A 10336-nucleotide genomic window follows, 5' to 3' on the forward strand; every position below is an offset into this window, starting at 1 on the left:
TTGGAGGCATGCTACGGTCTTCCTTTGGGTCTTCAATAATTCCATCAAGTAACAATCATATATTGGATGATGAACAAGTTGCTTTCACAGCTCAAGGATGAGTAGAATTGTAGTGGGATAAAGGTGTTGCTTGATAGTCCCAAGGTCATAGGTGCAAACCCCTCACTATGCAAGCGGTGGCATGCATGGGTGTGTGTTGTGTTATACTTTCTAATTTCAGGAAAAAAAAAAAAAAGAAACAAATAGCCCACCTTTCCCAAAAAGGAGGGACAACAGTGAGTGAACACCCTACATTCGAGATGGAGACAAGGCTTCAAAGCTGCCAGTCAAGCATAGAAGCTTGAAGAGCAGACTCGCCAAGTGATCTGTTTATCGTGGGTGAGCTGGGGAAGCGTTGGAAGATCAGCAAAAGGTTTGATATTCAGTTTGAATTCGATGCATCATGCAGATTTTGCTCCACTTTTGATGCACTCACCATCTTGGTAAAACAAGAGATTTGTAACACCCAGGAAAGGTTATCTTTAGAGATTAATAGATCATAATCTTTGATTACTCTTCTGTAAAACAAAATATTGGTTACATATACCATAACCGTGAACAAAAGAGTAAATCTGTAAATGCACAGCTTTATGAGTTTACCCTATGTGCTGGCTTCTAAAAAGCTACATTGTGAATTGAGCTCCAAAACTTTACATGTTAGGGGATACTATACAAGTGTGCCAATCAAGATGGCAGGGAGAGGGTTGTGAATGTAAAAGAAGAGAAATGGCTCCTCTGTGCAATGGTTCAATGTCCAGGTTTGTCCCCTTCTCCCACATCACACCGACATTTTCCGACGTGTTGGGAAAGCAGCCAAAAGCTCCACAAAATCCTCTTAAGTACACAGTATAGTGTAGATTTTGCTATCCACCTTCACTACTATAGTATGTCCGTACGGGATTGCATTGAACAGTAGATATATGAAGTATACCATGGTATCTACCTTTTTGCAATGCAAGCCCTTTCTCACACTGTGTTTTGGGAGATTACCTCCTCAAATTTCACAAATAGGTGCCCCGCTGAGGGGCTGCTGCTCCCCATGAGATCATCTTTGCTCTTGCTGTCCCCATACTCATCCAAATACCTGGGATAATTGAACCCCGGTTGTGCCGGGACCGCAGGCTTTGCATTCACCACCGGGAACAATGATAAAAGGACCCTCACCACCTCGTGCATTGTAGGCCTAGCAGCTGGGTGTTTTTTGGTGCAGAGGAGAGCCAGTTGTAGAGCTTTGTTCACGGCCGTGAGGTCTGACCCTGTATCCTTCAGTACAGGATCCACAGTTTCCATGACTGCACCACTATCATATTTAGTGAGGACCTGCAACAAAGATAGTACTCAGTTGAGTCCAGACTGGCATTCATGACAGCAAGTGCAACTTCATTCTAAACAAGAGAAAATTAGTTCTACAAGGTGGCTTGCCTTTGTTGATATGTATGGATGGATAATTGTATATAGGGATGTATGAAGGTATGTCAGTAGGTATGTATCTATCGGGGTTGTATGTATGTAATCTGGGATGTAGGTATGTATGTATGTATGTATTTGGGGATGTATGTATGTAGGAATAAATGTATGTCTATGTATTTATGTAGTAGTGAGTGGGATGTATATGTACATACATAAACACGCACATCCCTATATATGTATTTATGTAGGCACTTATGTATGTGGGATGTATATGATAACATGATATGACAAATATGTGGTGACGTAAAGAATTTTATGCATGTAGGAGCTGGCTCTAATCAATGAGCTTTAACGACCTCATGAACGTAAATGGCATGAGTTTTTCCATGATACACTCAGACAAAAGCAAGTTGATTTTAGATATTAATGCTGACATTAAGGCCTTCCATCACAAAGCAAGCAAAAAATACCTACCCATTGATGCAGATTGGTTTCATCATCCACAGCTTTTCTTCCAGTCAAGAGCTCTAAGAGAACAACTCCATAGCTATATACATCAGATTTTTCATTTAACCTGGATGTCCTTGCATACTCTGGATCAATGTAGCCAATGGTTCCCATGACCAATGTGGATGTGTGAGACTTTGCCAATGATATGCTTTTTGCGATCCCGAAATCCGTGAGATGTGCCTCGTAACTCTCATCAAGAAGAATATTTGATGTCTTTATATCTCTGTGCACAATGCGAGGGTTACAGTCATGGTGCAAATATGCAAGCCCTTTGGCAGCCCCGAGAGCTATGTTGAGCCTTAGGGTCCAATCAAGCTTCATCTTTTTTGCACCTGAAAAGAGGGGGGCATACACATCATGCCGTGTGTCAGAAAAGGATAGTAGGGCAAGCAGATCATGTCCATCATCATCACAGAGGCATGCTCAAAACATTCATATGCATCCCAAAGGCTTCCGTGCACTATAACACATACCACGTGATACACATACCATGTGCACACCTCAGAGACTTCTATTCTCCATAATATATACCATGCAGAACGTAACACATAGCATGCAATACATGACACATACTAGTACATCCCAAAGACTTCCATTCTCCGTAAGAAATACATCCCAGAGACTTGATTCTCTGTAGCACATAGCCTGTAATAAATAACACATACAATTCTCCATAATACATAGCCTGTAATACATAACACATACCATTCGCCATAACACATACCCCGTAATACATAACACATACCATTCGCCATAACACAGCCTGTAATCCATAGCACACCTTAGATATGAAACATCACACATACCATGTAATACATTGCACCACCTTCCATCTCCAAAACACATGCAACGTTAAGACAACACATACCATGTTATACATCCCAGAGACTTCCTTTCTGCACAACGGGTACCATGTAATGCATAACACACACCACGTAAGACTATATATACCATGTAATACATCCCAGAAAATTCTATTCTCCAAAACACATTCCATGTATTAATACATTATGTAATATGTGGCACAAATCCAGGGACTTCAGTTCTCCAGAATACACACCATGCTATACATAACAAATACCATATAATTTTTAGAGCACAGCATGTCAGACGCAACACATACCATGTAGTACATCCCAAAGGCTTCCATTCTCCATGAATTCATAGAAAAGCAGATTTCCATGTGGGGAAAGAGAATAGCCATGCAAACTGACAAGGTTCCGATGCTTTATTCTCCCCACAGTATCAAGCTCAACCTCAAACTCACGAGTATTTTGCTGGTAGTGGTTGTAAAGCTTCTTGATTGCAACAGGCTTTCCACTCTTCAATATGCACTTGTAAACCGTGCTGGATGCCCCAAAACCGATGACATACCTCTGGCATAGATTCTCAGTCAGTCTCATGATGTCATCATAAGAGTGACATGCCAAGTCCATGTGGAGTATAACAATTCGAGGAGGACCTGCAAAAATACTTACTATTTCACAAAAAGAGGGATCAATGGTGTCTGAGGATTAGGTGTTATCAATGGTCTATTACCTTGTATAGGTTTGATAGCCCCTTTCAAACCAAACTCCTCAAGCTGATGGTTGGATTTCCATATCCAAGCCAAGAGGGCAAGCACACATATAGCACCACTTAGGCCCAATCCAATGAACAAATTCTTAGATTTCAAGCCTGCATATACATAAGATCACGTAATGCAATCTTGCAAAGAGGTTTAGCACCTTCAGTAGTCTAATAAGCTTTAAGTGCTCACCATTAGAGGGCTGATTGTCAGAACCACACAGAAGCCCTATCTTCTGCCCACACAACCCCTTGTTGTTGCGGTAGCTACGTGAAGCCGTCCAACAATAAAGGGGTAAGCTTCTTGAATCCAGGAAAACACCAAAAAACATATGGAAAGAGTAGCAAATCTTCTACCTTTCAACTGTAAACCTATCAAAGTTTCTCGCCTCAGGTATCTCACCAGAAAGGTTGTTGTATGATAGGTTCCTGGTGCCACATTAGTTGTATGCTTAGATGGGTAAAAAAAAGGGCTCACATATGCAATGATAGAATGTTTGCATCCGCTTACAAGGCAATGAGGCTCAGGCAGTTAGCAAGCTCTTGAGGAATCTCTCCAGATAAATCATTGTTATTAAGATACCTGTGCAAAAATTAGAGGGGTTAAACACCTTTAGAATTTACACAGTATGCCACTGATTGCACACATTAAGTAGCTTAATTACGTTATATGAGTTGTTAACTGACTTGAGTTACACCATTTAAAACTCACATTATGTTGAGGTCCTGCAATTGGCCCAACTCTTGAGGAATGGGTCCAGACAGATGATTATATGAGACATCCCTGCATCCCCCAGCTCTTTTAGCAGCTTTTAGTGATCTACTAATTAAAGCTAGTAAAGACTCTTGGTTTTAAGGTAGCTTACATCTTGCATATAGCCCTCAAATTGCCGAACTCTGCCGGTATTGCTCCAGTTAGCTTGTTTTTACTTAGATCTCTGTTGATAATTGCTCAAGAATAAGGCTTTCATCCAAGAAATCCAAATAAATACTATGACTACAGCATCGATTGGACCTTACAATTCAAAGAGATGCTCAAGATCCCCAATTGAATTGGGGATACACCCAGTCAAACAGTTGTTGGATAAATCCCTGCCCAAAAATCAAGCAAAAGATCTTTAGGATGAGCAATTAATGCGATTTGGGTATCCAAGCCCATGCATTGAAATCGTTTAATTTAGCATCAGAGAGCATGTTTGCACAAATATTCACATCACAAGAGAAAGGAACGTGCTCTCACAACTTTTCAAGCTGGTGGATGTAGCCAAGCTCCTGGGGGATGCTTCCTTGCAAGTTATTGTATGAAAGGTTTCTAAAGACATACACAATGTTATCAAGACACCATGAGAGGCTAGGCCATGAAAAAACATAACAGAAAAATGACAAACCCATTCTACTTACAATTTTGAAAGATAGACTGCCATTTGAAAATTTGGCGGGATAGTACCAGTTAGTTGGTTATTATTTGCATAGCTTCATCAAAAACAGACACATGTTAGCTCGAGACTAACACACACACACACACACACATGCACCTATGCGATTAGATATGTGTTAACACAACCAGGGGAGCATAACATGGACTGTCTATGTGTGCATGCATATGCATGTGCATGTGTACCTGTGCCTATGCCTGTTAAGCACAAACCTTGGAAACAAGTGAAGCATGGTACTCTAAAATTCGAGAGTGTTCTACTTACAAAGAAGTCAATGACACACAAGAGCTTAAGTTCTCCGGGATCGGTCCCTCCAACTGATTATCCGACAGGTTTCTGCATTCTCTCAGAGATAAGTTCTTTGTTTAGGTATAGCTGATTGCTCTTTGAGGCTTTATAATAAAACTCCATAGAAACAGAACGTGTCAAGAAAGCATCCAAGAAGATGCAAACTGTACTTCAATGATCAAGGGCAAGTTCCTTGTACGGCCAGCCATAGCTACTGCTAATAATGCACTTTAGAGCTTGAAAACCCATGGTCGTGAATGCACAATAAGAAGATTTTATATATAAAACACCCTTCCTTTTACATTCCAATCATGTGCTAGCTTACATTTCCCAAAGCCTCTGCAGTTTACCGAGCTCTGGTGGGATCTCTCCAGTGAGGTGGTTGTCATAGAGTTCTCTGGAAGCCATGCATACACAAAGCACCTCATTTTTTTATGACTCATGAACGGTGCACCCTACCATTACTTGAGAAACTAATACTCTTCCCATAGAGGGCAATGTATGTTTTCCTTACAAGTATTGAAGGTTAGACATATTGCCAAGCTCTGGAGGGATAGGCCCACTGAGATAATTCCCTTGTAAATGCCTGAAAAGAGCACAAAGGAAAGAACAGTTTAGAGGTTCTCAAAGACCTATTACATGAGCTCTTGATTGTGTGAGGTACTGCTTTGGCATACAAGAGTGCAGTGAAAGGGCCAATTTACTCACTTGGTAGAATCACTACTTAATCATTCAAAAGCATAATGTTTGCCTGCTGCCATTCATATGAATGGGAAAATATGCCTAGATTTTGCATCACTTACAGCATATATGTGAAGCTTAGGTTTCCTAGAATAGCTGGGATGGGTCCTCGCAAATTGTTGTAACTCAAGTCCCTGGGACACACATGTAGGAAATGTTAACAAGGCTGGGTTTCACACACATACATGTGTGTGCGCGCGCAGACACATGCATACACACATATTTGAGCATGTCTCTGCTGTAAATGCATAGAGCAGTGTAGATGGATAAGAGAAAATATTGTTGCATTAAATTAACTTGTGCAACTTATCACGAGATAATGAGTGCTTACAAAATTGCTAATGCTTGCATGAGTCCAAGAACATCAGGAATGCTGCCAGTAAGCTTATTCCCTTGCAATGATCTGTAACAAAGCCGCCACCATCACATCATCATGTTCAATTTGCACCATAGCCATTACATTAATATTAAACATGGCATGTTGAATTTATTAACGAGTGTTTTTAACATTGCCATACATCAGGCTATGCACCCACAGAGTAGAGATTTCACATGAAATAACATTGCCAGATGCATCATGCTATGCATGTCAAATCTTTTTGCATCCATTAGCATTGCCTTACAACATGCTTTGCACTCACAGTGTAGAAACTTGAAGATAGCCAATGTTGAAAGGAATGTCACCGGTTAATTCATTGAATGCCAAATCCCTGTCCACCACAGTATAAAGCATCAATGATGAGTCAGCAACAAGCATCTAAGGCCCTTTTGCAAAATTTACAACCATGTGAAACTTACAAGACTTGAAAGCTTGTGCAGTTGCCAATGCTATCCGGGATTTTGCCTGTCAAGTTGTTGTTCTGTACATCACTGCAAAAATATCAGAAAGAGTGGCTCATCAGCAGCGACTTGCACTACATTGAGTAGGTTCTCTACTGCATTTCTCGTGTTTGGCAATGAGACGTGGAAATCATGGCCATAGTTACTCACAAATATGTCAATCCAGTCAGCTTACACATGTTTGGGGACAGACTTCCGGATATGAAGTTGTTTCGCAGACCTCTGTATGGCAAACAAGGTTCAACCTCCATGTCATTGCAAGGCTGGAAGTAAATGAAAGCTCACAAGACGTGGCTAAACAGTTGAACAGTCTCTAGATGCGAGGAGCTCACAGGTATTGTAGCACTTCACTCCAGTATATGAAGGATGGTATCTCACCACTTAGAGAATTATCAGCCAGATCTCTACAAGCGCCAACAAAACCACAATGCATGTGCTTACATGAGACACATTAGATATCATGCCAACCTTGTTTGCACGTGTCATGTATCTTTTCATTCCCAAACCCACTTTGTATGCAAGCGTACATCACCACTCACAGGAGATTGAGATTGGGTAGCTGAGACAATGTTGAAGGGATGGATCCTGTGAGCTGGTTACTCTTCATAACGCTGTATACAATCATGCCAAATACAATTATATAAATTTTATCCCCTTGTAGCCCTGAGATAGCACAAAGCATAGCCACACAGCCATGGCAGTGAATGGCTTACAATTGCTCTAGTTCCTTCAGCTTGGAAAGTGAAAATGGGATCTCTCCATTGATACTATTGAAAGAAAGGTCTCTGCAGCCAACCACAATACGCCGGACTTTAACGTTGGCTCAAATGCACAGTTCCAAGAAACATGACACCTTAAGCAATGGCATGTGGATTACTTCACTTGATCACTCCACTTACAGATATTGCAGGCTGGAACAGTCGCCAATCTCGTCAGGGATTTGCCCGGAAATCATGTTGTCGCTCAAGTTCCTGAAAACAGCCCAGATCAACATAACAATTCCTTGGTATCAAATCATCTTTCCATAAGCAAAAGCATATGGTACTGAGGAGCTAATTATTGCTAGTTAAGGAGTAGGAAAGCAGCTTTACATACATCTGATAGCTGTTCAAGATCAATAGGAGAACTTACATGGTTTTCAAGCTCCTCAATTTCCCTATTGCAGGGGATATTTCTCCACTAAAGTTAAGGCTTTGAAGATTTCTGTGCAATACCACAAGCACCAAGGAAAATCAGTACACATGTATCTTGAACAAGGATAAAAAATAGATTATCAAGCCAAATGTTTGCAACATCATGAATTGCATGACAAGAGGACTAGAGCTCATGTTCTACTTACAATCCCACTACTCCAAGAGTCATGTTGTCACAAGTGACCCCTTGCCAGGAGCAACGGTTGGTATCCGTCGTTTCGTCCCAGGTGTAGAGCTTATTATTTGCATCTTTCAAGGACCTCTTCAGCTCCAGCAAGGCTTGTCCTGCAAGAACAGAGAAAGAGTTTGATTTGTTGAGGCTTCCAAACACATCCAAAGCATCACTTCTGGTTTTCAAGTGCTGTTTGGTATGGGGACAATCAATGTGGCAATGTTGGCCTTATGGAATGCATCTGAGCTTGACTAGGGCCTTAATACACATGACCCAAGCCTACTCACTTTCCATTGACCTTTAGCTCACAGAAAAAATGTCCCTCGTACATCTACCATGGCTGGGCTCATGAAAGATTTCTACAAGGCACACAAGGACTTGTTGATAATTGTTTATGCTTGCATTTTAACCGAGTGTTACATGCGTTGCGGGAGCCCTTGATTTTGTTGCATATCAGAGGCCCAAATATAGGAAAAAAAAAAGAAATGCACTTCTTTTTTCGAAATGGGAAAATGGGAGGGAGAAAATTGCACCTTCTTGTGAAATGCCAGCTTTAGAGCAGGTAAAGAAGAAGAAGAAGAAGGCCACCAGTGTGGTTAGCAGCTTGCTTGGAAGGAGTCCTATTCTTGCCATTGCCTTTACAAGTTTTCCACTGACTTGCAAAGCTTGAAAGCCGCTGGCAAGCCAATCAAGGCCAGCTCGATGCGTCCACTACACTACTGTACAGAAACCCAGGATCAAGCACCATTTTTCCAGCCTTCTTGGTGGACTGAGAAAGAATCATAAGGACTCCAAATCTACACAACAAGGGGTACTAGCAGTAGTAGTAGTAGAAAGAAGAAGAAGTAGCAGTCGTAATGGTGTGTAGGACGCTCCTTGTGCAAATGCAGCCGGGTTACAAAGCTGCTGTAAGCCTGCAAGCCTGTAGAGTGTGTAGATTGTATACTGCTCCTGCAGCTGGGTTTGAAGCTAGATAAGACCCACCATATCAATTGGCGCAGTTGTACTGGTCACATACATTGCTCAAAACGCGCCCTTCGAATTGTGATCTCAGGCACTTTCTGATCAGCTAGCGTGCCTGCGCTGTCGGGAATCAAAGAGCTTTACAATTCATGATGAGGGATTGTGTCGCTCTCCCTGAGCATGTATTTAACTCCCCCAACAAGACAAAATGCAGTGCTGATTAAGTTGATATTGCTGTTTGAAAAAGGGGATATCCTATCCTGTTTGGTCCCTAAAAGAGAGCAAATGGAGAGCAGCGGGCTAATGGGAGAGAGAGAGAGAGGGGAGAAAGGGAGAGGAGATTGCCGTAACGTGACATAAAGCAAGCTGCAAACAAGAGGACTGCTCTCACCCTGCACCTTGCGCTACGAAAAGGCTGATGAGAGGAGTGTCTGGAGGCGTCACAGGCAGGCGGGGTTGATGGAGCTAGTAGAAAAGAATGCATAAAGAAAAGAAAAAGAGAGAACTTGGAGCGAGAGAGAGAGAGAGAGAGAGAGAGAGCTGCAGGAAAACTTATGGAAATTCAAGGATAAAAAGAGCAAGATAGAGAGAGAGAGAGAGAGACAGAGCGCGCTAGAGCTTCGAGTAAATTACGAACACGATAGAGGAAAGGAATCTAGAGAGAAAAAGACCCATTTGAGGTAGAGAGAAACAATAGTGGGTATGCAGACAGACACAGAGAGAGAGAGAGAGAGAGAGACCCATTTGAGGTAGAGAGATAATAGTGGGTATGCACACACACAGAGAGAGAGAGAGAGAGACCCATTTGAGGTAGAGAGAAATAATAGTGGGTATGTACACACACACAGAGAGAGAGAGAGAGAGAGCTAGTTATCGATACAGGAGAAGTGGCAGTGTTGAATGTACAAGAGCTGCAGAAGTAGAAAACAATGAATAGAAGCAAAAAATCAAAAGAAACATGCTAGAAACCCACACAGTGAGACTCATAAAAAGAGAGAGAGAGAGAGAGAGAGAGAAAGAGAGCCTGCAGAAAAGGTGAACTTTGAAGCACGAAGGCCTATAAGGGGGGCTCAGTGGTGGGGGGGTCCTTATATGCTGCATGTATTTTGCAGGCTCCCATTACAGCACAAACATGGGCTGGCTCAGAGGAGAGAGAGAGAGAGAGAGAGATAGAGTGT

At 41.8% G+C, this 10336-nt stretch overlaps 1 protein-coding gene across 2 annotated transcripts; it reads right to left on the reverse strand.

The window, feature by feature from the left end:
* Positions 1 to 520: 520 nt before the first annotated feature.
* LOC147632144 (uncharacterized) lies at positions 521 to 10118 on the reverse strand. Of its 2 annotated transcripts, XM_086808777.1 has the most exons (27): positions 8729 to 10118; positions 8170 to 8308; positions 7962 to 8033; positions 7730 to 7801; positions 7544 to 7615; positions 7370 to 7441; positions 7163 to 7234; positions 6981 to 7052; positions 6789 to 6860; positions 6632 to 6700; positions 6322 to 6393; positions 6053 to 6124; positions 5764 to 5835; positions 5575 to 5646; positions 5226 to 5297; positions 4927 to 4998; positions 4766 to 4837; positions 4546 to 4617; positions 4392 to 4463; positions 4238 to 4309; positions 4037 to 4108; positions 3883 to 3954; positions 3719 to 3792; positions 3499 to 3636; positions 3083 to 3421; positions 1924 to 2291; positions 521 to 1359 (listed from the first exon to the last, which is right to left on the reverse strand). In XM_086808777.1, exons 1-27 carry the CDS (start codon positions 8826 to 8828, stop codon positions 1006 to 1008), a joined length of 2949 nt encoding a protein of 982 aa, XP_086664903.1. In that variant the 5' UTR covers positions 8829 to 10118; the 3' UTR covers positions 521 to 1005. The 2 variants fall into 2 exon arrangements, with proteins under 2 accessions (XP_086664903.1, XP_086664904.1); XM_086808778.1 differs by lacking the exons at positions 7962 to 8033; positions 8170 to 8308; positions 8729 to 10118 and having other exon boundaries at positions 7730 to 7824.
* Between the last annotated feature and the right edge of the window lie 218 nt (positions 10119 to 10336).

The sequence above is a fragment of the Cibotium barometz genome, chromosome 14 (assembly GCF_041138505.1).
Source record: "Cibotium barometz isolate CiBa-2024 chromosome 14, ASM4113850v1, whole genome shotgun sequence".
Taxonomy (NCBI): domain Eukaryota; kingdom Viridiplantae; phylum Streptophyta; class Polypodiopsida; order Cyatheales; family Cibotiaceae; genus Cibotium; species Cibotium barometz.

Bases quoted from the DNA above. Each gene is read 5' to 3' on its own strand.
- LOC147632144 (XM_086808777.1), bottom strand. From the start codon at position 8,828: ATGGCAAGAATAGGACTCCTTCCAAGCAAGCTGCTAACCACACTGGTG. The intron at 7,442-7,543 runs GTAAGCCATTCA...GATTGTATACAG, and splicing joins CTGAAGGAACTAGAGCAATT to CGTTATGAAGAGTAACCAGC. The intron at 4,464-4,545 runs GTAAGGTCCAAT...AATTATCAACAG, and splicing joins CTTGAGCATCTCTTTGAATT to AGATCTAAGTAAAAACAAGC.